Consider the following 27,989-nt stretch of genomic DNA (forward strand, 5'->3'; position numbering starts at 1 on the left):
GGGGGTATATAAGTTTAAAATTCACTGCTCACGTGCTGCCTCAAGGTATCACAACCGAATATAAGTCAACCTTAGAAAGGTGCAAAACTAAGATTGCAATCAGGAAATAATTGCACACCTGTGCATTTTAAAAAAAGATATTATTACGTGAGGTTTTATTTACCAACACGATGTAAGGGACTGGTGAAGTTACAGAAACAACACATAACAAACAGTGATCTTCGATCGCCTGGTTTAGGTAACATGGTTATATCTTATGCACTACAAATTTTGAAGAAAAAAAAAGAAATGTGTTTGAAACCCTCTACAGTCATTCACACAGAAAGAAGACATCGCATTATACACAAAACAGTGAACAGTCTAACTACTTTTTCGTCACCGTTGACCGATTTGACGCTTCCCGTTCATACTTAAATAACAATGTACCCGTCTAATAATATCCAAGCAGACTTCCCTATCCGATCCGGGCACTAAATTCTATACAAACGCCATTTTGTATTGCCGTAAACCTGGCCACGTGACACGCCTACAGAACGTGCGGTGTGTAGCGAGCAGACGAGAAATTTGCTATCATTAGAGAGCTCCAGTGTGATATACCTAGCGCATAATGTAATACCTGGGAGTCTCTATTCCACCTTTATGGGGATTTTACCTGATTCGATGTGAAAATTAAACCTGTTAACATACAATTTGGGTCCCAAGTGAACAAATTCAATCAAAATGTGGATCTATATGGTGTTTTTCCTTGGATTATCTTGTGCAGGTGAGTAGCCCGATATTCACAGGTGACGAATGTGAATTTTCGTATCATCAGAGCACATGTGTGTTCTAGCATCTTAAAACAAACATCATCCGTTTGAACTTGCAATATCGACATTTGATTTTCAGCATGCATATATTCGCCTGCTTTTCCAATATTAAACAAACTAATTGCTTAAAACAAAACATTTTCTCGGAGATTGAGTTTTTTTCGGTTTAACAAATGCAAAGGTTCCACTTAAACAATAGAAAATGTCAACCATTCGAGTAAACAGTCATATCATTGCCTATTTTGTATATTAATTTCTATTGATGATATACTCAAAGTCTATATTGAAACAAATCCATACAGTTATCAGATAGCTAAAGGTTAAACATCATTCTTCTCGGATATTCTCAACTGCCATTTATAGGATATAATACAACGCTACCTTTTTGTGTTTTATACAAGAAATCAAAAGATTATTTGTCGCATGTGCGTATTATACCGTACACACATATCATGCGCTGTGATGTTATTAACATGGCAATAACACTTGACCTTTACAAAGTGTTTGATTATCAAATCGGAGATAAAATTTGATTCAATTAATGATCTTCTCAGATACAGACGCCAAAACATTAAAAATATTTATATTCTTTAAAATGACATTCTCAGGGAACTGGCGTTCATTTTCGTATGAACTAGCATCGTGGAGTGTTATTGCCGCACTGTCTTGTATTTTTACTAATTTGTTTTTATAAGTTTAATGACGTAAACACGTGCCATTTTTATTGAAGGTACGATGTAACATCATACAATTGTCTATCATGTTCAGACAATCATTAAACAGTTGTTTTGTAAATGAACACCCTTGTCATTTACATGATTAAATTTCGCATGTAAGGATATCATTTTTGTGTTGTTGACGACAATGTCTCCATCATTGAATTCAATTAAAGTCTGAGTTACAAGGTAAACATAAGTCCGGCAAAGGTGTCTTGGAATTTGGCCTGAATTACAGGTATAGCCTACATCACACACACTTTATACAATGCAGGGTGTTTGTACATGACAAATATTGTAACGATTGTGTGAATGTTTACCTCAGGTCAAAGTAAACAATCTTAGCTGTGAGTAGTTAGTATACTCAAAGGCAGCTGTATACTAATGTATAGAGTGGCATGTATGTTTAAAGGTTTGAAAAAAACCTTAAAATAACGACTTCCCCAAATTTCTAATATTGGAGTTCACATTTCTATACATGATGTAAAGGGTTTATTCTAAACTCCTTATTCGAACAACAGTTTCCAATGTATGATGGATAACACAGTTACTGATATTTGTTCCTCGTGACATAATTGCATAATATGTATACGAACTCTTTATGGAATATATTCAAACTTGAGTTCTATTATGAATCACGTGATCAATAATTTTATTATTAAACAGGTACAACCCCATTCGTTAATCACCGTATTTCCAAGTTTAAAGACATCTGCTACCTATTGTATTAATTTTTCTGTAGATTACTTTATAATAGGTGATCATATATCTGTTAATCAACCTACAAGTTTTAGCGACCAAGTTACAATTTATCATCATATGGAAGCTTACCATATGTCAAGTTTTGGAAACAGCACGAACATATATGAAAATGTACTATCAAATACAATAGAACTTACTTAGTAATTCTGTGCATTATTACACGTCATTCGTTACAAATAAGCTAGAAACGTTAAACCATTAGCGTCAACCTAGAAACGTTCCATCCTTATCGTCAACCTAGAAACGTTCCATCCTTATCGTCAACCTAGAAACGTTCCATCCTTATCGTCAAGCTAGAAATGTTAACTTCTTTAGCGTCAATCTAGAAACGTTCACTCTTTAGCGTCATTTTTTTGGAACATTTGCCTTACTTTAATACAGTTATAAATACCAACACAAACACACTATAACATATGTGGCTGGGACGTCTTGATATTTTCGAGTGGTCTATTTAATTGATCTAAGATCTTGTGATAACAGTGACTCTGGTTTAAGATTTCATTCAAGTGCAGTCATTTTTAGACATTGTAGAGATTGCTGAATAGACAAGGATTGAATTCTGCCTTTGTGACCTCCTGTTGTGTACTTTACGTATATGTGTTCCAACACTTTGAAGTCCCTACTCAAAGCAGGTATGCCCTCACTAATAAATCAGCTTACACTCTACAGGTACATACAAAATGTAGATATCAGCGTTAAAACAACAGAATTCCAGTATGTGTTCATGTTGTGGGATAATATCAAGTCTATAAGCTATATTTTTCCCTTTGAGTGCCGATCTTTGTAACCAGTGAAGTACTACAACGTATTTTATATATCTGTCGGATAGCGTTCTGAGGTGAATTCCGACATTCGCTATTCTAATGTTTGCATAGAATATACATATTATATAAACGAAAAAAAAAGAGAGAACTGCTTTCTCAGCAGTACAGCAATCAAATGACGGACTTCATAAAACATGAAAGAAATATAGACAGTTTAGTATATAATGTTAGGAATAATTATGGCAAAAAGTACAAGAAATGGAGCTGTTGAATGAAAAACAGTCCATTTTTGCAGTGATTAATACTGTTCTGAGTGTTATGTTTTATCACTCGTAGAAAAAATGTTGATGAGGTTCACAGGCGTGCAGACGCCAAATCAATCATTAATGTTCACCTAGTTTTTTCATTCGTGTCAAACAAGTACCAATGCTTGTTTTGCGATATCTCGTCTTATGTACTGTACATGTGGATTGTCAGGAATACAACCGATTGATCTGTATAGGTTTGAACTTATCGACCTATTCACTCTGCAGAAAAACCCCAAATATTGACAACACGAACTTCAGGTTCATTTCTGAATGATTCTGTCCACTATCATATTTGCTCGAAGAGCATTTACTACGATAAAGAAGTACGAAAAAGAGTTTGTAACTTCTGAGGATGGCAGTATACATCTCATGGGGAACAGATCTCCGTCTTACTCGGGTACAAACTAGTTATCACTTTACCGTTTGAAAGTTAGTGAGCAGATTTTGTGACGTACATTCTTCAATGCGCTTACAAAATGATTGACTTATCGTATTTTTCAGTGTGTCAATAGTTTTTATATGAACATAATTATCCACTTTTAACTTTGTAATTTGATCATAGCTGAGAGATACGTCTAGTTTTTTCTCTATATAAACTCAATGTATTTCGATACTCCCATTAAGAAATGATTTCAAGGCAGTTCGTTTTTCATATGGTGATTTTCTCGTCATGACAACATATAAGGATGTTCATGTCAGAAAAACTAAATGAACTCATTAATTATGATTCACTGTCCTGGTACTGATGCATCATGTTAACTTAAGTCTATCCGAAGGCAAACCTGTGATACAGCCTATTTTGCTCATCAGTTATGGTATTACCTTCGTTGATACACGTGAAGTCACCAATCGTAATGTCAAAATTACATTTAACAATGTGACTTGTTAATTTCTTGAGCTTAATGCTTCTTTAATTGAAGAATGAGTCATACTCGAGACAACACATATAAATAAAATTAATTAAAATAATCTTTAATATTTTTACGGCGAGGAGATACACATTATTCACAATAAGTAGACAAACGGAATATATTAAAAAACGTATAAACTACAGGATATTTAAAACATTTCTAAATCGAGAAAGCTGAAGGACATTAGTGTAACTAAAATACTTCTCGACAGTATCATTTTTAAAGGTTAATTAATCACATTAATGAATAGAATTTGCATATTTTTAATGAATAATGAACAATTTAGAACAGGTGTAACAGACCGAATCCAAATTACGTAAACTGTATCTCGTAAACAGAAGGCATAATACAGTAATATATTTGTCTCATGGAGCATTGAAGTTTTAGTCTACAACATGTAACAATAACCATATTCTACTGTCATTTGAAATATCAAAAAGAATTTCCGAGTATTAAAAGAAAAAAAACAATAAAAAACTAACTTATTACGTAAGTCGCTACTTCATTTTTAATTTTGAGGAGTATAAAGACCGAGGAAGACAATCATTCTTCTAACTAGACATTGACTAAGATGTCAAAAGCGAGTCGTGAACCAAACAGTTCGTACTTTAGATATGCTGCCAGTTTTAGGTAAACTTATCCCCGGCAATGACTGAAAAAGGGTTTTTATTTGTCAGTGTATATATTATGGTATATGCTATATTTCCCCTCAAAAGAACATCACTGACTTAAGCTAAACTACTTTAGGTAATTAAATACAAACATAAAAACGATTCAGAAGTGGTCTAGAATGAAGGCTAAAGAGGCATGTGATTAAGTGGGAATGAAAATATCAACCTGTGTATTTTTCCAATATATAATTTATAAGTAGTGTTGAAATATATCATGCATCCTTTAGTATGAAAATGAAATATATGACAATAAGTAATGTGTAACCAGATAATTCTCAATTACAACTTCAAAGTACAGCTCTTAACCATACCATAGGGTAGTATACACAAATGAAATTTGCAATAAAAAGCAAAAAACCAAGATTAGAAATATGTCAATGTAATAGTTTCCAAAATACAGAGATAGCACAGCTTGCTTTAAAACGGACGACAGACCGCGAAATACGGACGAAATTTCTAAATTGTGATAAAACACCTAGTTAAGATAATGAAAAGAAAGGACAACACGAGTTCTTCATTAGAGATTTCTTTGAACGGCATCTTAATACGATGGATTACTTGAAAACCGTCAGTTGCTGATAGATTAAAGTACATGAAAGATCTAACAGTGAGCGAAGTAGTGGGTCCTAGTATATATGTTTATACAGCTTATCTGTCTCACAATTACAAGTACTTACTCTGCTTCACGTATCACGAAAGAGGTTCTGTACACACCACGAATCATCAAGTGTGGAGACTAAACACAAAGGCTCCATTGTATCTCAACTTTTACTAACATTATCACTTTCTTGCCTCTCTCCTCTTTCCATGTTTGTAGTAAATCTTAAATGTCCTCTTTTCAAATTCCCCACTAAACACCTGAGGTATGTGGTCCTAATGCTATTTTTTACCATCTTATATCGTGTCAGCAGCTCGTTTATTTCCTAACTACCCCACACATATAAAAGAGAAGAGAGATATGTCTACCACCCGATATTATCTACCACTCAATGCACCGAGTCCTTCAGATAAGCACAACATATTATCGTCATAAAAGGAAAGTTTCTAGAATTACGTGAGTTAAATGGTTTTCTTTCTAAATAGCGGCATGGCTCAGAAAATACACATGTACTTGACGCTATTCTAAAATTATCTGATGAATGAAAATTACGAAATTTATCTCATTATATGCTGTACCTTCCCGTCTAGATTTGGACTCTTTGATTACTTTGGATTTTTCTTAGTCGCCTCCAAGGCTTAAAATTTTAGCATTACTGACGAGTCCTAGAAGGACAAACAGCTGTAGAATGCAGTTTAATTCATTGTTTGGCTCTACTGTATCTCACTCTAAATTATGAAAAGGTGCTATTCACTTGTGTGTCTTCTGTACAATCTTTAAACACACTATTCCCTGATAGCCGTTGTAAAATTTGTAAGCATAAAATTTCTTGGTATGAACTTCATCAAACAAACCCCATACACATGTTACCTATAAAAGAGCGCCGCATTTAACATCAAACAACAAACTAAAACAGACGCCTTTAACTGATACAACTTACTCAACATCAGAAAATACAATTACTTTTTGGATGCAAGATCTTCATCAGTCCTCGACCTAGCTAACTAACCACAAAACATCGCCACGCACGTAAGACGTAATACTGGTACCGGATCATGACTGTAAGCGTCAGCTAAACTCGAGATTTGTATCATTTCTCTATTCATTACACTAACTTCCTTTGGTTAAGCGTCCGCCAAAATGAGGAAGACTTACTTTTGTCCCAAATCCTTGACATCAACATCACAATGTACTACACAATAACTGCTTAGTCCGTTATTGGTATATTGTGACCGGATGGGTTGTCATTGTATCGTATCCTTGCGTAGCATGTCAGTGTGATGGCACTATAAAAAACATTCAATTGTGGTGCATTTTTTCGCGAAAATTGTCTTCATGATTATGACCGTGACCGTTATGATAAATGATAAATCAAAAAAAAAAAAACTCAAGACTAGGTCTTAAAACTTATGAGGAATCACTTTCGGATCAGTCCTAAACCAATAAACATCGCGAAAGTAAAAAGGGAATGGAACTTACTCCAAAGTACCATCAAATGGTTTCGCTTTGGATACTCGATAGAACAGCAAAATAATAAATGCAGATGATAAATGCCTTTAAATTTCAAAGCAATTCACTACAATAAAACATTAACTTTATTATAAATAAAGTTAAACATGTTACGTCAAAGAAGATACTGATATCACATTACCATGACTACCAATGTTACGATGATATATCATTCAATCGAAATTATATCTACAATAGGTATACAAAGAGGAGTTAAAGGATAGACGGCGAAAAGTTATAAAGTCAAAGGCGAAAGGATATGAAATGTCATAGGCAGATGATATAGAAATCGCTAGGCGAAAATATATAAACAGTCCTACGGGGAAAATATAAACAGTCCTAGGGGAAAAAATATAAAAAGTCATTGGTGAAGGGGTATAAAAAAACCTAGGTATATCAACAGGTAGTGAAGATAAAGGTGTTTAATTATGGTCCCCCACACAGAATAAAAAAAAACACACGTCTATACGTCCTAGTGGTGGGATAAGGATGAATTCTTTTGAAACATCCTTGATTCTGCATGTGACAGACACATTATATTTTGTCAGTATCTAGTATCAAAATAAAATCTGATATGACATTCTCCCTCCCTAATTATATACAAATATAAATCGTCAGTCGGTCCATGAGCTATATATCTTTGGTATTGTCATACTTCAGTTGTTCTGGGTCCTTATCTTCGTCTATTTGTAAACTATATAATATCCTTTGATCGTATCATTCTCCGTCGCCGCTATCTTCTATCCTAATACAGTGTATCTCCGATTTTATATGAGCTGCGGTATTTCGAAAGTGTCTCGTGTGGCACATTTAATTGGCCATATGGACATTTATAACAATAAGCGTATTATATTTCATCTTGCCCCCAGGCTGAGACTGTGTGACAGACGAAGTGGATAAAATCAGACTGCTGATCTGTTCTATAGATGTAGGCAAAAAATCGTCGGCTATGTTTGAATCTTAAAAGCAAGAGTATCGTGGTTAGCTAAATATCAGGCTATAAAAAATCAATATTATAAAATAAAAAATGTTGACTATCGAATACACATGTTTGAATGCTATGTTAAATAAAAACAAATACATCGGAAGCACCCATGCATAATACATTAACGTAGAATCTGCTTTTAGCAAAATCATTCGCATTTCTGGTGAAATATTTGAAAATGATTTGCCTTAAAGTATAAGGGAGTTTTAACGTCCTTTCATCAAGTTGACAAAATGGTCAAATTTATTTCCTGGAATGAGAAAACTAAAGGAAATCTAAACAAAACTTTCTGCGCAACTCAACTCAAGGGTAGATAACCCCTTCTTACTGTTAAAAAATCCAATCTTTTTTCGTGTAGCTTGATTTTTGCGTGGTTTCTCAAATAATTAACATTGACATACTTGATTTTGAGGATAAAAATAGCTCTGTAACTGAACTTACACTAATTCATGACTTATGAAATCGTGGAGTACCCACAAAATCAAGGAAAATAACACCCCCGACAAAAACGAATAATTTCACAGTATGTCTCGTTAATATTTGCAAACACATTATTCAATCCTAAGGTAATTAACCTGATAGAAAGCGTACCAACAGTCATTGTTTTTATAACGACATTCTAAGTGACAAGTTAAAATCGCCGAGTGATTGAGTATGGTACTTAAAACTCATTTCCCCTCACAATAATATGGACCTATACATTGTGAGTAAAAACTAATGACATTAAAACATTTTGATATAATCGGTGGAATTTCGTCGTTAAGCGATAAAAAAGAAATTTGATAGTTACGTCAGTGCCATGATTGATCACACCACAATGAACAATGTATGCTATTTAAATGAAGAATTAAACCCGCACTCAACTTTTTGAGATATACATTACGTGCACACAATGACATATTTTGCATAAATCATATATTCGACAAGTCTTTATAGCGCACAAAATGTATTGGCATTCGTTACACATTGATGTATCACTGAATAAACATTGTATATTTGCAATGAGAACACAGATAATTAGGATTACCTGTAATACTTAAGTTCACGTACTCGTCCTAACGCACCTGCTAACCTAATATGTCTGACGGGGAAGTCTCACCTCACTCACAATGTAAACCTCATTTCTTCAACTCTGAATTAAAATTACCATAATATGTTATTATATCTGATATTTTATAACAAATATATCATTCAAAAGCATGAGTACTGTATTTTTAGATCTCATTCATATTCTGCTTGTTCCTTCCAAATACAATGTAAACATACAAATGATTGTCTGTTTGCTCAATCTTGAAAGAACATTGTGGTCACACCAAAGTGATCAAAACGAATCATACTACATGCTTGCTCACACAACATATAATCAATGTGAAAGTATCCATTCGGAAATTCGTCTGAATAGAATATGATATATCGATGTCATTCTGCTTGGTTTCATTTAAGAATCGTAAGTAAAAGGCCGTATCTAACTATTTTATGCACAACTTATGGTAAGTAATTTTATTTTTAAGTATTACTTATCAGAGTTGTTTTACAATAACATTGATATTTAAGATTTCAGACTGTTCAGTAGGAAATATCTAATGACTTGAGATATTAATATCAACAATACTGGAAGCGTCTACGCATTCCATTGAGGGTAACATACCACGCCATCATTGTTATCAAACAATGCATATAATCTCCAAATGTTCCTGCAGGACATTTGTCGTGTTTTACTAGACTTCGTAATTGTAAAAGTGTAATGTAACATGTATTTCTTTAAATTGAATTACTCTCCTTCCTTTCCGGCTTTGTCAATATTGAACCCTTTCAACGGTACGGGGTGCCGGCTGGTGCCTTCTGTGTTGTAACCCGTGAAATTATTTCATACCACGAGATCGTCAGGTGGAACTTTTATTTCGTTTAAAATTGAAATTCTGAAAAAGACCCGTTGCCTAATAGCTTCGCAGCATGACAAATATTTGAACCAATTTTCACCTTGTCTATTCTGTATTTAGGACAAATATTCGCCTCACCTTTAATACAAGTATATATACTACTTCCAGAATAGCTCAGTAGGACAACGTATCAATACAGTATAAGATAGGGAAGGTTCGTGTCGACTCCTGTATTTTATTCTCTTCTAGACATACATCTTTACTCAGAATTAAAAAGACACATTTCACACTCAAATATTACCGAAGGCCTGGTTGGGTGCGCAGCGGTAAATTACGGGCCTTCCAGGTAGAAGTCTGGGATTCGACTCCTCGAAGGGACATGAAAAAATAAGAGCTAATCTGCCCGACCACGTGGGTTTCCACCGGTACTCTGTTTTTTTTTTTTTTTTTTTTGCCAGTAAGGTCTATCTCGCGCTCCCATCAACGCCAGCCAGAGTGATTAATAAATGTTAAAATAGCTGCTGTTTTAAACTAAAATGTTAAGTATTATGAACAGAAAGTAAAGACAAACAAGCAATCACTGACAACTATTTCAAAATCACGTCCATGATAATTATGAATGAGGCTGTCAAACCTCCAGGACAGTTCTGCAAATCCAGTAAAAACGAGGCGAGCAAAAAATCCACTTTCGTTTCTGTTGTTTACACGACTTTCATTAATGGTTGTCCTTGAGTCAATACTGCATAAAAGGCAAGTTTGGAGCCGTGACAATGATTGTTTCGTTCACCGCTGCGATATACAGTTGATAAATGCGTTTTTCTCTTCATGCAAATTTCTTTCGTGCAAATGTTCAGGTGGAATTACAAATAGGAACAAGAGCATATTTCTACATCAAAAGTATTTCATAAAATATACTCACGTATTTAAATTGTATAATGCTTAGATAGGATCCAAAATATTTCTGTTTTATGAGTCATTCTACAATAACAATACCGGGCCAAGGTCCGTGTCAGAATCATGTTGACATTCCCAGGTCATACACTCTAGGGGACAAATACACCGTCAAGTCAGCGGAAATTGGACATAAATGCACATATATATAACTGTAACAGTTACGTTGTAAACCGTGCCACTAATACAGAATGCATTACGCAGTCCCTGACGTATCGTCACGGGTCATACAACATATATTCTTCACTTTCCTTTATAACGTGTAATGTTTTAAATGGACCAAGTCTCTTACATCTCTTCTATTCTGTTCGCAATAGACCAACAACAGAAACACAAGTGAATAGACATCTTGATGCAATTTTAGAATTAGATAAAGTAATGCCAAATAATGCATTAAATTGCACCACATCAGTGATACTAAATCCCTAAATTTTGAATCTTAGGAGGCAACTGAAGAAAGTCCAAACTGATTGAAAGAATTGTTAAAACCCCAGAAGAGGTACACTAATAATTCCATTGATTTCATACTTTATATGTATCTGAAAGGTTTAGAAAAAAACGTCAATTACACATTTATTTTGACTCTTTTTGAACGAAGTAAAACTTTGCATGCAGGTAACGGCAACTCTCGGGAACTTAAAGTAAAATAGATGAGTTTTGAAGATTTATGTTAAGTCAGCTAATAGCAACATAATGGTAATAAGTTTCAGTCTTTGAATAGAGATACAAATACATATTTTGTTTATAAATTCGTAGGATATGCCGCCAGACTTAAATGGTTTACAAGTAGTGTAAGGATGCCAACAGCATTTTATCTGATATATCTATTGGATGTAAAATAATGTTGGCAAACCCAATAAAATGGATTGGATGAACAAGAACTACACCACAAAGATCCGTTACTGAATGGATACACTTTTCCAGAATGTTAGTCCAAAGTAACGCAAACTATTTAATAAGACGATTATATGCACATGACTCATACCTAAGGACGCCGCAGAGGACACAGTGATTAAAATTGATTTCAGGTGTTGCTTAAATGGATTTTTTCGGAACTAGATCAAAGGTGAAGATAGGAATATTCCCTCCATCTTTAACAAACCATAATAAATGTTTTAACCTATCTTTTAAACTTGTCGCATTAAAATCAGCTCAGCCTCAGGCCTGTAGTATTAGAAATGTAAATAAGCACTTAGAATGTCTAAATTGAAAATCATAATTTTTTGTGTATATGCAAAGCATTGTTAGTTTGTTTGTCGAAAACCTGGTAATGTTAAAATTCCGTTCTTTTAATCTGTCTCTGATTCAGAGTACCAGGGTGTATCAATCACTTTCAAATATATTTCTGGAAAATAAGTCATTTATTGAAATATTTTATCTTTGTAATTCAGTCAACAATTATCTAAAGGAAATTCGTCATCGTCGAGATGTGTATAAATCAAGCTAACAGATTTGAAATCAAATTTCTTACAATTTTAATGTTCCCATATCTTCTTCATCGTATCCAGTAATAACATGCTACATAAACACAATATATAAAAAATTAATAATAAGAGGAACATTCAGAAATCATTTTATATAAAAAAAGTTATGTGAAAAGACGATACTTTGGAGAAAATTATTTGTATATAAAATCCAACGAGGATAACAAATTGGCAACGAGGAGCGGAAAGGAACGTCAAAAAGTGCTCACATCAAAGCACTCAATAGATCATGTAATCAAGATAACGGCCCGGATGCTAAATTGAAAAACAAGATGGCGACCGATTGACTGTTGTGTATTCGACTATAGTTTAAATGATCGAATTCACCACATTCTTGCATGTCTTAATAGCTTCGAACATCTGCAAGGGTTATTTGACTGGTGACCCGAGGGATAATCTAAAACGTAAAATTTCAGTTATTTAAATATTTGGAATTTGTAGTCATAAAGGTTTCCCCTCTATTTCTCTATATTCATGATATATGTACGGCAAACATCCTGATAACGAGTTCAAAATCATATTAAAACACTTATGAGTACGTCAGGGATATAGCGACATTTTTACAATTATTTAACACATTTTTATAGTAACCATTTATTCCTTGCAATAACATCACGATTCCCTTTCATCATCCGGTATTCTAGTTATTTGTTTGGGTTATTTGTGCAGTACCTCCCACAGATAATGAAAAGAGTTGAACGTGAACACGTGAAATGCCAATTACGAGAAAAGTTTGGCCCGACTTGAATCCCATTGGTGATTGAATTACGTATAGACATCGTAATTCCTGTAGTGTACGTTGTAACATGTACAGGATTTTTTAATGTGATTTTATTGAAGAAGACATATTGACATACGCAAGGGAAAGCTGCTAGACGTTCGGAGTCTTTCATTCAAATGTGTGTAAATAACAACAACTACTGCATTGCGTAATATTAATAAAACAGAAACCTATGCGTTAAGCAGACAGACAAATATATTTCATCAAGTTATCACTTCCTGAAGTCGTGAGACAAAATAACATCAAAGAGTTAGTTTCATATGGTGGTAGCACTAACTTTGGCAACCTCATAAAATCCTTGCTTATTTTCTGTTAAATGTTCCTATTGTTCTCATTTGAAAACATGACAAAACTTTATTTGATTGACAAAAATTTGCAATCCTTCTGGAGCTCTTGATATTATTTCCCTGATTATATATATATAAATACATATATATATATTATTGATTCCGAGTTTGGATTACGAATTTGTTAATTTATCGGTATTCTCCGGCAAAGACATATTTTTGGCAATCTCCTTGAATACAACTTCGAAATGTATTTTAGATTCGTTGCTGTAATATCAAATTCATAAGACTTTCCCGTTTCTGTCCTGGCATCACCTCTCCTCTTCAGGCTATATATAGAAAAGGAACTTCTTCCATATTGACAAACAATACAAACCCTAAGAGAATATCCCTACAGATGTCATGGGCTTCTTGGTGCGTGTGTGTTACACATGACAGTGGTAGGTACACTAGATTTCCCTTCATTTACTTGTGAGGGAATAAAAATAGTTGAAGCCGGCGGAAAACTCGCTTCCCCTGAGGTGAGGGTTACTATCCAGAATAGTGACTAATTATATATAATTTTACAGGGACGTGCTGGTATCCAGAAAATCTTTCCGACAGGTGTGCGTGGGAGATTAATCACGCACTGTACAAAACCCGCCTATTTCATTACTTTCAAATAACTTCCTTCGAGTTTGAATTATCTTTGCTGGTGAAATGTTATAACGCCAATGTCATTACTTTCAAATAACTTCCTCCGGGTTTGAATTATCTTTGTTCGTGAAATGCATGTTATCAATATAATTCTCTGCAGTTGCTTCAAACTGTGTAGAGACAGAGAGTACTTGACACATTTCCAGATGTATGGCTCTGCATTTGTATACATTGATGTAGAAAGGTAGTTTATAAACGAATTCTGATAAAGCCCTCACCACATCAAAGACCATTGATGCTAAAACCCCCTTTGTTTACATCTACAAACAATCAAAGATGCTTCATTAGGATACATTAAATTTACCCATTTTTAATACTAGGTTTTAATATTTTCTTTATCGTGCCTTGTTACCTAGAAAATACGAATTTCATAAATAAGCTCGGAAAGCAAGTTAGATTACTGTAGTATTGAAATCATTTGTGTCTGGATAATGGTTATAATACCGTGTAATTATAATGTTATATGGTTATTCATACCAATTATATAACATAACAAATATCACCAATATATTACGTGCAAGAAGATTATGTATATCTTATTGCCAAATTACGCATTAAACCACATTATAAATCAACCCATCATACTAAAAACATTTCAAAATGTCATTAGAATCAAATATGTGTTTTAAAATATTTCACAAGCCAGTTAAAACATTCTTTTGTAGAAAGGCCATTTCATTATCTCTAATCTTTGAAAAACACATATCAACTTACTGAATAGTTATGTATCTAGTAAAACCGACAATTGTGAATATATTTGTTAACGAAGGCATAACACCAGAAATTCCTATCCCGCCATGATAAACCCAAAACAAACACATGACACACCTGTGTATAAGATCATTTAAGCCTGTGGACTTAACATCGTTATCTTTTTGGTGTCCTGAAACTCCATTTACAACTCTGACACATCTATATTATACAGCAACAAGATAAAACATCTCATTTTCAATATTGTTATGTTAGAGTGGTTCAATGAAAATATTGATCCGGAAATGATAACACTATTTTAAATATTAAATGTCAGTGGTTTGACGACACAAAGATTTAAGGATTGTCGAAATTCCGTCGTTGATATCGCCTGTAAACTTGATCCGTTATAACAATGTATAGGAAATAGATACAAAACAACGTCTGTACATGACATAGCAGATTGTGGTTCTAAAAGAATCTACACAAAGATATCAAAACATTAATTAATCTTTTGAGAAAATAATTATCTTTAATGTAGTTTATATAAGCTCAAGGCAATCAGAATATCAAACGTGAATATACCTTGACAACACCGACTAAGTCAATAGCTTTATCTACTACAGGCAAGTAATCCAACCATTGGCCATTCAGTCATATTACTCTAGTGGTTACATGAATAAAATAAAAGCAAAAATAATATTAATAAGGTCGAATTGTTATGTATATCAATCGGTATGTTTGTGTATATCTTCCAAATCGTGAGTAAAAATAAAAAAGATTAACGCCAACAGAGAACGTATTTATGATCTGTAAACTTTTTTGTCGCAGAAGTTTTCGCGATACTCGCATAAGAGAATTTAACATAGGCACGATTCTCAGATTCGTCCATCACCCAAGCATGGACTGAAACAAAACGCCCGAAATGAATCTAACGATAAGCGAATAAATAGATCGACATGATCTGCACGGACATTTTCACACAAAAATAGTCGGCAGACCATTATCAATCTTGCTAAAGTTGCCCTGAGCGCTACACCTTCGTCAATGCTAACGAGACACACCCACTCAAAACAAATTAAGGTGAAGTGTTGTGGTAAAAAGAACACTACCGGATTACATGTTTTCCTAGTGCTCCTGCATCGTGGGTGTCCGTACATCCGATATATTACCCTCTCTTGGAGGGACCTATGACCTTGACTCTGCAAGGGGGAAACTGCCTGGCAATATCCCCCTACTCGAATTCGACACAAAAACGTTTCATTACATTCCGTTTTGGGATCTAGTTCTCTCCCAATTAAATAAGCTTTCTCACGACGATTTCCATTAAGTATTGTCTTTAACATAAAAGTTTACACCGACTTTATTGGCAGATAAAATTACCACATCTTGTGATGTTCATACATAAATTTCTTCGTGTCATTCGTCAATCTCCCATTCTGCCACTATGACGTCACTGATTATTTATTCAACGTGTTCGTCTTACTTGCCAGTCAGATCCTTAGTGGTATTTTCGATACAATAATTAATCAAACAACCACAGTGTTCTATAATCAACACGGGTCTTTTAAGGTCGACTACTGACATTACACATTTTAATTCATTCGTTCAAATGTTGAATTTGATACGTGACCTTTCTGAAGGCGTAACAGCAAACCTACAAATTAGTGGGTAGAAAAAACTATGTAGCCAAGCGTACACACCAGGTGTTATACATACAGACAACAAATTTATTACTGAGGTTAATGCACATTTATAATTACAATGCACGCACAATACACTATACATTTAAGTTTAAATGTTGACATCTATTTCTTCAATTTTTTTTATCTTAAAAGTCAGTAATACTTTAATTTTGAACCATAATTTTGCAAAAACTGGACATTTAAATATTTTAAGAAGACAATCGTTAATTTGTTTTAATTCATTTGTGAATTATTTGATAATGTCATCATTCAGGGTTTAAAAACGATAAAGAAAAGTTATACCTGACATAATGCAGTCACGACATATTGAAACATATATAAACGTCACTTTGATCCCTGTTTTCATATGTTTGAAAGCAACCTATGGCAGTATAACTTAAAATGAATAATTGAAATAATGAAATACAAAATGAATGAAATGAATGAGTAAAAGTCAAAACTTTTATAAGAGACATGCTTTCAAGCTCCCATCCTATTTTCTATCTTGTCTTGGGGTATTTTTTTTTTCGATAAACCATTATGCACAACAGAAACATAAAAGAAACGTTTGGAAAAATTGTGGAATATCAAATGATAAATGTTTCCAATAAAATAAACGGAAGTTCACGCACCAATTTACCATTCGCAATGCCCTCTCGTAGTCCTTTCAAATGATGCACATCTGCATATTAAACTCAATTAACGAGCGATAACACTTCAATTAAGAAGGCGTGTAAAAGGAAAAAGGATACACCAATACTTGAGAACATTATAAAAGTAGGTAGTATAGGACAATCTAAGGACATCTGGTACAAAACAATCTAATAGATGTAGGTTGTGTAATGACTTTATGCTTAACTGGTGTATTAATTCTATGATTCGTGGCAATGGTGGAATAGATATCATTTTATAATGTCTCTCGAAAGCATTAAAAAGAAGACATTGGTAGAAGTTGATGTGTTAATAGGGAACAAATTATGTTGGTCCTCTTGAAGGAATGATTGTTAAAGTTTAACTTTTATCTAATATTACCAACGTTACGACCAATGTATCGATGGGATTCTTCTTTACTTGTTAATTTTATGTTCTATTTGAGAGCTTGACTCGTTATAGTAACTGCCATTAGATCTCTACAGCCTAAACAGTTGTTAATGACAGAAATGTTTAAGAAATGAAAGGTTCTTTGTTCGAACCAGACTAATATACATACTGCAGGAACTCCTGCACAGTCAATGACTCTCAACGACATTGGTTTCGTGACTATTTCAGAAAACAAAGCTTATTTGCTATCCAAATGGAAGACTTTTTTATTACCTTTGTTGTCAAATTATGGTTGTGAATCCCGAGGCACCTATTATCACATTACTTCAACTGTTTCAAGGGCATGATACCCAAAACAAAGCTAAACTCCTAAACAGAAACGTGCACCTACGACTGTTCATGACTCTACACATCGAGTCTCATATTCAAACTCAAGGTGAACAAGTAGTTGAACATTGTGTATATTGAATATACAACGACTCCTCCTATTGGCGGCGACGTATGGCAAAGTTCGAATGACCTCTAGTTCAGATAAGAAAATGAGCCCAATTTTCCGAACATTTAATACTCATCCAAACCAAGCTTCATTGATCACATTCATATGAGCTGGCATACCTTACAACGGTGGATGAACAGGAATGCAGAAACGATGCACTGACAAACAAATGTTTCATATCTCGTCTTTGGGTAATTTACACTAAAAATGCACGCAATCATGCATGCATGTCCTTTAATGCAACCTTTCATACCACCAGCAATACAATTTTACCTATCTAAACTGTACAGGCGATGAAAAACTTTTAAAGCGGACATCGTCCAAGTCCTTTCAGTTTATATCAAGAAGGGAGCCCTATTTTGCCTTTACAGTCCATTGTAGTGGCAAGGTGTTACCAGCGTCCAATGTTATATTCTAAAATCAACGAAATAGGGAAAATGGTGATGAGTAGCTTACTTTTGGAAAATAATCATCTTAACCTCAAATTATAGTCTCGCGTCCTTTCCACCTCACAGAATTGCCATGCACCATCAGCCATGTCTGTCCGGAGTATAATCGCCTTTTGATCAGGAGAAAGGAAGGGGTCGTTTATCGTCTCAGGAGATACAGCTATACCGCTCTAATTAGACCGATTTTTAAAACCTAATTCGGTGCTTTTTATTCGCCAGAGTATTAAGTTAGCGATTCATATACACAAGAACACAGCAGGTTAAAGTAAGTCCTTAATTATTTTGTGTGCGTGCTGATAACTAGTTGTTTGATGTCATTTACATTCGTTCTTTCGTACGTGTGCAAAACTATGAACGGTTTACAGGGTATCTGAAAAACAAACGCCTTGAACTTCCGCGCCCTGCAATTCCGTTTTAGCAATTAAAACCGATACATTACCAGTTTCAACACTGAATTTCAGTTTATAGACTACGAAGTATGGAAGCTACAGCCTCAATCAAACAGGGTTAAGCTGTTCCTTTTGTATCTGACTTCCTGTGCTATAAAAGAAGTTCCAATCAATACTTTAAACATTACACAGCATGTGTTCTAATCCTATTTCAATTGTTAAGGACATAAAGAGGTTCTAAATGCTGTCTGTTGATAATTGGAGTCCATCTGAGTTGGTCAGTTTTCGTTTGGATTTATTCTTGTCCCCTACTGTGTTTTCAAATATAAGAACATAAACTCGTAACTTACTACTTGACCATGATCTTTAATGTTACAACATCCAAGTCAAATAAATATAGTTATATTATTCCAATATTACATCCCTCTTAGATATGATTTACAAAACACTAAAATAAGAGGTTTACGGTATTTTATTTCCGAATGGCACAATATATCTATCTCATTTTATGAAGAGTTCTCTTGCTATAAAATGAAAATAAAATACCTCCTGAAAAGAGCTATTATATTTTGCGATCAACACATTTGGAAAGAGTTACATTGTTATAAAAGGTATACAGCTTAGCAACAATGGCGATGTCGCGGTAGGAATGTTTATTTCTCATTCAAACGGACTTTTATAAGTCAGTTTAAAACTCCATAAACTCAAACTATATAGTTAAGAAAGTAGATTCCAAAACTTTTCACGGTTGATTTGTACTTCAGATTTCAATACCATCCTTTTCCATATGTATAGGACACTGGAGTATGGCTAGGAAACTATAATACATCTGTTCAAACTCTCAATACTGAGATTGTAGTAAAAACCCCATAGACATAATAATAAACTTAAGTATGCATCTTACTATAAATGAAACTCAAAGTCATGAAAGGAAAGTTGTGATGGACGTAGTAGATGAGTATACTCTCAATACATTTAATGCATTTTAATGAGTATAATAACATAGATATGAAATTTATTGAATTGTGGGATAGTGCACCTACCAATCTTGATTTAGACCGTTCTTTCGATTCAAAATTTAGGCGATTGGTGTAACTGACGAGTCCTAGAAGGACGCAACAATCATATGACACAGTTAATTCATTGTTCGGCTCTACTGAATAAAAAGTGCTATTCACCTGAATTGTGTGTCTTTGGTGCAATCTAAACAGTTTTCTTCCTAAATAACATTTCATAACATGTGAGCTTTAGCTTGAAACGAATAATTGTCAGAACACGGCTCGATACTATCATTACAAATTGCTTCATGCACTTGAATACCAAACCCCATGTATATACCCTACTAAATATATTTACAAGAGTATAGAGCAATAAATTCCTCTCACAAACTAATTTGTGTGGATTAGTATGGTTTGAATAATTTCATTTTCCATATCAATACTTATTTACCTGGATTGTGAATTCTCAACGAGTGTTGGGGTCGATTTTCATTCATAAAACTCATATAACGCATATCATGTACTCTTCACACGTAAGCCTCCAATTTTATTCTTGCATTAAAAAATAAAATTTGAATGAATAATTTCATTTCCTATTTACGTATATATTATAACCCGAAGGGGAAATTAGAGGGGATCTGTCAGTTCGTATTAATACCACAGCAACGATTTACAAACAACCATTGTCCTCGTGTTTCCTAACTGAAGGTAATATTCAGCAAAAACAGTTTTTAAAAAACCTGTAATGAATATTGTACTAGTCCTTGTAAATCGACAAAGAGGCGTTGTTTATGTCATAAGAATAGGTTCCATGAAAAAGTACATATTTACAGAAGATCACGAAATACAATTCTGGCACAAAATATGGAAGATTGGACCATTCAATAAATTGACAAGAAGAGAAAATAATTATGTAAGTGATCCCTTGAAGTGCCTCAGCATTTGTATTGGGCAACCTTCTTCAGGATCAAATACATTTACAATGCACCAGGAGACGTTTATTCAAGCTCAGAAATTACTCATATGACACTTGAGACATAAATCTAGGGAAGATCAAAGGACAACCCATCATTAGACTGTCATATATATTACCTTTTTATCAAACCTTGTCAATATTCTAATACTGTGTTGTAAGCAGGTTTGCAGCTTCAATCACCCCCTTTCCTAGGTAGACTAAAGGTACTTCTTTGTCGGTGTATATAATACTAGATATCCATTCAGGTGTACGATTCTCTCTCTTCAAACATGTAAATATGTACCTATAGATATCATACAAAGCATGAATCGTTCGAGTGAATATTTTCGTGAATGAAGTAAAATGCATGGGAACCAATGTTCATGTCCACATGCATGCATGTCGATTTCATTATCATCAAACCTGTGTACTTGGGAATTTCTTTGCATTTAAATTATAAAATTTAACATTTGATGTAACATTTGTAGACCAGAAAAGGAGTACCCTTCAACCACGATGCAAAATATCACTGCCTTCGTGTAATTACACAATTGGAAAGTATGGAATTTTTTCGGACGATGAGTGAATTAAGTGAATGAAGATTACAGACAAAGCAATATAGCAATAGAAATCATCACAGGAAATGGTACATGTTTTACTCTCTACTGATGCATACTCAGTTATTGTGTACATGGATAAAACTCGTTAACGATTTATTTACTATTTACAATTATATGTCAGTGATATCATTTAATTTGGTCAATGACCAAACTCTAATAGAAGCTGTGTATGACCTAGTTCGGAAATGTTTTGAGGTAATACTAGATATGGATCCACAAATCCTCCTGTCAAACCAGTCTGGCGATAATTGTGATATAACATCAACAGGGTTTTTATTCCATGTGATACTTCAAACGTCCGTACACTCAGACATCAAATGTTGCTTAATGTTGTTTTCAAATGATATTGCTAAATCCTTGAAAATTTAAGTTTATTTACAGAATACTGAAAAATCCTTCATTTTGAATGGGGTTTATTGTTTTAGTGGTTAATGTAAATACACTGTATAAGAATGCAGATGTCAACGAAACGATAAACTGATCAAAGTTGACCTGGATTATAATACCAGTGGATTTTGTGTTCTAGATTTATCTCCAAATGAACGAAAATGAATATTTTTATGGAAACAAAGAGAATTTGAACCCCACGAAAATATATTACTTTACAGTATACAAAATGATCTAACACTATTTCTGATGCCAGAATGTTTTCTATCTAAATGTTTCCCCATCAAAATTATCACTGATTGAAGAACCTGATCAGCATACACAGACATGTTTACAATTTAGACGATTTTTCACCTAATAAAATGGTGTCTAGATTACACGTCATTTAACGTCTTATATAGGTATACACCTAAACCAGCCTATTTGCTGACAGAACCAATTTACATTCGGGCGTTCAGGTGATGAGTCGTTATCTCGTCAGGACTGTGTACCCAAACGTACTGGGATCGTATGTAGGATGTATATACCCTATTAAATCACCCGACTGTGTCACTAGAAAAACATGTAATTAGTTGTCACATTCCTTAAATGTCTCTTGGTCGGCGGTGTACCCTTTATGGCAAATATGTTTAAATTTGGACACAATACCAACGACCTTGTGTCTGCCTGTGGCTGGGTTTTCGCTTCCGAGTTTAGAAGATTTAGAATTCAAACTTTAACCGGATTTATGTTGGAGATATCTAGGCCAAGATATCTAAATGTACTCCTGATTTCATTTCGTCATATTCTTCAGTTCATACAACAGAAAACTGAAACAAAAACTAGTTGTATCTACCTTGATTTTACAACCGTCTGTGCCTTCATAAACTGAGAAAATAAAGTAGAATTACTTAAAAACAAATAGGTTGATATCCATATTGTTTTCATTTAAAGAAAATACCTTTTTATTTAAGTGCAATAGCCGGTTGTTGGGAGTAAAACGCTGCTAGCAATGACTGTAGATTTATTTAACTTTAAAGTTTATCAACGAATTTTAAAGCAGATAAAGTTACATAGTTGTTCGATGTATGTTGTGCTGAACAGTATGTTCTACTACTATTTATACTGTTACCTACCTACCCAGCCCTATTTATTCTCACCCCTATCTACCACCGGATATTCCTATCACCAACAACAACATCAATTACTATTGCTCCATTCATCACCACCAAGACAGGCTACCTTCACTATCAATCATCATTTGCCAAAATTCCACATAGGTGTCACAAAGAAAGAGATGCCAAAAAACATTATATATGTTATTTTAAGAAATCAATCCCCCCTTTGCTCTAAGAAGTATACTCATTTTGATCAGAAAGGTCCGCTTACTTAAGCTATGGGTACATACCAGTGTCATCCACTTAGTCGCCCGACCGTACATCCGAATGAAGACTTCACCAATACTGGTTCACAAAGGTCCACATCCCTTTGACAATACATGACAAATTGTTGTGGATGATGGGAGCGACAGTTGAGATACTTAGGGAGATAAATGTACTAATTTAGACCACGTGTATCCGTCAACAGAGAGTGTTAACACGGTAGTGGTAGGTTAGAAGTAGACCTCAACCTTCCGTTGTTTCATGTTTCAATGATAAAAAAGACAAAAGAAATACATCAACACACAAATGATTAGCAACTTTTGATAGAAATTTATACTTAGATACAGTACTGCCGTGTCAAAAAAGTCACCATCCATGTGTTAAAACTTGTCATACAGACCAGAAAGAAAAAGCATCCTTTGTACCAAAATAGCGCTGGTTTATTTAATTTTTGCGTCAACTCGTTGGTTATGCAAACACTTGTTTGGTTGTCTATATCTTCATATATATATATGCTGTCAACTTCAAACGAATACAAGATAAAGTAATCAATTCTAAAAGGAATTATCATAATTGATTTGTTAAACCTGTTGAATGACTGACGATACAGTTTACAAACGACCAGTCAGTCTGTGTTAGATATTTTCATTGATTCATTAGGCTCTTTTTAATACTTGGTCAGTGTCTTAAAACGTAAGCTGTATTTTGATGAGGGTAAAAAGACGACGAGCCTCTGGTAAGCGACTTTTGTCTTTCTGTCCCGAGTCAAATTACAACTTATATTTTAAGACAATGACCATATAAGCTATTTATCTTACACCACTGATTAAAAATCAGACTATTAAAACCGAACAGTTTTGTTGTTCAATCTGTGTTTACCTGAAACTGACGTTACGCTGAATTTTGCCTGATGACGGACGCCAAAATAACTGCTCTTTGCGGAAACATAATTCCAAACTTCATCGGATGTAACAGCGATTTTATTAATTTTCATAAATCAACTTGTTCATTACAACATGTAACAACTATTTATACTTCTAAATGTAATATTTGAGTAAATTCAGGAAGTAATTTTGTCGAATTACCGCATGTGTCAAAATACAGCTGTTTTCCGTCACTGCCGAATACTGCAATAATATATATGGCAGGTTTATTCCGACGACATCGGCAGCGCTAGTGGCAGGACAGGTTATGTTTTATTCTAATTAACTGCGAAAGTCCGTAAAGCTAATTAAGTTGTAAGATTTAAACAAGAAGTTAATAACTGTTATTTCCTTAACTTTAGTATTTAATAACTCAAACCGTTCATAAACTGATATGTTATAATTAACGTTCAGTTGACATCTCTTTAGTTTGTTGTGCAGTCATGAATATCATAGCAATTGCTCCTAAACTTGATTTGGAAAGAAATAAACGATTTTACAAACGACGTTAATGAAGAATTATTTTTGTCTTTTCAGCCTCCCTCTCGAACGACAACAGATTCACCTTTGAGAAGTCCTTTCAAGAATTTTACCATGGCAACGGATATTCGGGAGCCCAGGTGGGAGTATACGTGGACGGGCGGTTGGCATTCCTCCGGGGATACGGACACGACCACACTCGGACAGATATCCGTTCCGAATCCGTTATGTCGATAGCTGGGGCCTCAAAGGCCTTTACAGCCTTAGCAGCCTTAAAACTGGTAGAAGAGGGACAGCTTGATTTGGGAGCTAAAGTGTTCGGTCCTGATGGCATACTGAGTACGTTCGAACCATGGAGAGCTGATCACGTCGACCGTCGGATATATGACATCACTGTTGATCATTTACTACGTCATAATGCGGGTTGGGATTCACAACGATCTAACATTTACGACCCTGTACTTAATATTGCTTTACTTGAGAGAGGATATAAGGTCAAAAATATCGCCGACGAGATGGACCTTCCGCAACCTATTGAACCGGACGATGTCATCAGCTACATGATGTCGCGGCGTCTTGACTACACGCCTGGCACCGACAGCGTTGTATCAAACCTAGGGTATATTATCCTGGGTAAGGTGATCACACAGGTCTCCGGTATAGAGTACTCTCTGTATGTTAAGGATCGCATTCTTCAACCATGCGGACTGATGCACACGCGCATCGGACGACCGCGTGTATATAAACGCGAACATGGTGATATGGAACCAGTTTTCCAGGGATTTGGTGACGTGTTGCCCATATTTGTCGACTCTGCTCTCGGATGGGAATCTAATTCGGCAGATCTGCTCCGTCTGTTCATGTGTATGGATGGTTCAGGCGACTTCCAACTTCTAAACAGGACTTCCATCGCATCACTTATGGCCAAACCTGAAGGAGCGCCAGTCCAGCACCATGACTCGTGGATTGGTGCAGGATTCCATGTGAACGCCCATGGCGCGGTGTGGATAAATGGAGAATATTACACGGATGATCTCGTCTTTTACCATAAAGGTCCACTGTTACGGCCCAATCACGGTACCCATGACGTTGACACAGGGGGCCGTGCACGAGCCTGGGCGGTCATCATGCATGGACAGACCTTCATACCTATCAGACACATCATCTATGATATGATGGAGACTAGCAGTACCAACTGGTCAACTGATGACTATTTCGTCAATGATATCGTGGATGTGTCTGCCCAGTACCAGGGCGTACACCGTACGGTCAGGTTCAAGGTCAACGAACACCATCTGACGTCATTCATCAACGCTGCCAAACAACTCCGTTACGACATCATCTGGCTGAACGGCCTCTCGTACCAGAACCAGACATGGTTTACGGTTATCGCTGAAAAACAAAACCGCTCCATCTATAACGAATTCACTATAGAGCATGGACTCACCGAGAAACAATTGTACCACCGTAAAGTTGTACAGGAAAAACGAGGATACAATCTCACGTTCTTCCAAAACTACCGGAGTAGTTCTCATCGTGATAAAAAGGTGTTCGTGGCCAACTTCAGGCGACACGCCTACAACAACCACACCAAGATAAAGTACGGTCTGGAACATTTTACCCAGCCGTACGACAAACTTCTTCACCTGTTTGTGGAAAACGGGTACTATCCAACCTCCCAGTCACTCATGTACGAAGGTCTGGATGGTCTCGTCTCCTTCGTTTTAGAGAAAGACCTTGACGCAAAGGAACAAAAGGACTTTAAATCCTATGACGACATCACCTTATATCGACTGACTAAAATAGTACAAGGTAATGCCAGGTACAGGAGGAAGCTAGCCTACCTTGATGCATCCGATTATTTTGGGAAGCCAGTGTTTTCCGCAGTGTTCATTCGGGACACAAAAAGAAACATGGTGTTTAACGCTGAGCTAACAGAAAACAGCATGCGTACAATTATAAAGAGAAATGAGGAAAGTGGCTTCCTGCCCAAGATTATTGCCGGTTACACGGACAAAGATAAAAACTTAAAGTACGCAATGTGTCTCGAGAAATGAAAAGTGTACTGCTCTTGGTGTAACATTGTGTGCTCTTCGACGTGAAGAAATTTATCCTTGTGTATAGACTGCTTCTACAGCGTGGCCTTCAAGGTCAAATCGTGATCTTCAAACGATGTGCTATGCCTATCATATTAAAACCATAGTTTTAATGGTATTTTAGCGAATTGTACTGTTGACGGATATTACAAAACCACATTGATGTCCGAGACATATTGTTAAAGACCTACATGAAATGCTGAAAAGCACTCGGACATCTTGTGATAAGGGATTAGAAATAGTGCTGACAAAAACCTACCATACGCTTTTTTTCACGTGATGCTAATTTGTCAATAGTATCAATGATATAATTTTATCATGTGGAAATATTTGTCATTTATGAGAATTTGAATAGGAACTTATTATTTCGTCAAGACAAACAATGAACGTCATAAATACAGATACTTTAAATTAAAGTCATCTTACATCTTAAGATATTCCAGCATTTTCAGCATGAAGTAAAACGCGGAAGGGACCTGGAACATTCAGCGCACGTCACGTGTTTCATACACAGTTGTAGACTGATCATAATGCACTATCGTGGCAGGTGTGTGGAGAACAAAGAATCCTTAGAATATTTGTTCATATCATCAATCTTGTCTGGATTTCCGGATGCTTATATTAAAGAATGGAATAACCCATTATATTTTCAATATCCGGATACATTATATTCTGGAATAATTTTCCGGAGAACATTGTTTCCGAACTATCACGTGGTCTGTGTTTTCACATACAGTAGTTGTGTTAGTGTTATGACTGTAGTTTACTTGCATAATAAGATGCGCCAGTATGTATAACCGTCAAAATCAGCGTCATAACCATGGCAACAATTTTGTATAAATATGTTTGTGATATGCGTTGATACGTTTAGACATGACGTTTACGTCCTAATTGTGTGTAGATATAAGTATATATTTATCTTTTAATCTTTTTTGTATTCATGACAAGCACACAACAACGATGAAGTTCTACTTTTAAAGTCCACACGCGCCTCCTTATTTCAAGCCATCCGTATCAGTATTCTGCAATGCTTAAAGCTGCAATACAACCATTCATATCCGAATGCTCGAATCCGAAATTTCTGAAAGCGAGATTATAGATAAAAACTTCAATCGGCTATTAACACTGAACTTGTATCATTATCAAAATTTAAATTCTGTCTTATTTAATTAGAAATAATTCTCCAAAAATCAATAAATAATGAACAAACACAAAAATTAGGCGAATATGTTTACGGATTTATAAAGAGTAGAACAAGTCTGACATTGTGTAGCTAAGGTCACGAAGAAAGAGGGACGAAAACTTAC

General features: G+C 35.0%; 2 protein-coding genes across 2 annotated transcripts in view; one reads left to right on the forward strand and one right to left on the reverse strand.

Annotated features, from left to right (window-relative positions):
- Positions 1-27,989, reverse strand: part of LOC132560462 (uncharacterized) — a 58,849-nt gene that overhangs the window by 23,532 nt on the left and 7,328 nt on the right. The window lies entirely within an intron of this gene.
- LOC132560454 (uncharacterized) lies at positions 721-26,932 on the forward strand. The gene is made up of 2 exons (XM_060225116.1): positions 721-763; positions 24,644-26,932. The coding sequence occupies exons 1-2, from the start codon at positions 721-723 to the stop codon at positions 26,641-26,643; spliced, it is 2,043 nt and encodes a 680-aa protein (XP_060081099.1). The 3' UTR covers positions 26,644-26,932.

The sequence above is a fragment of the Ylistrum balloti genome, unplaced genomic scaffold (assembly GCF_031769215.1).
Source record: "Ylistrum balloti isolate Yb309-2 unplaced genomic scaffold, AGI_CSIRO_Ybal_v1 Utg371064, whole genome shotgun sequence".
Classification (NCBI taxonomy): domain Eukaryota; kingdom Metazoa; phylum Mollusca; class Bivalvia; order Pectinida; family Pectinidae; genus Ylistrum; species Ylistrum balloti.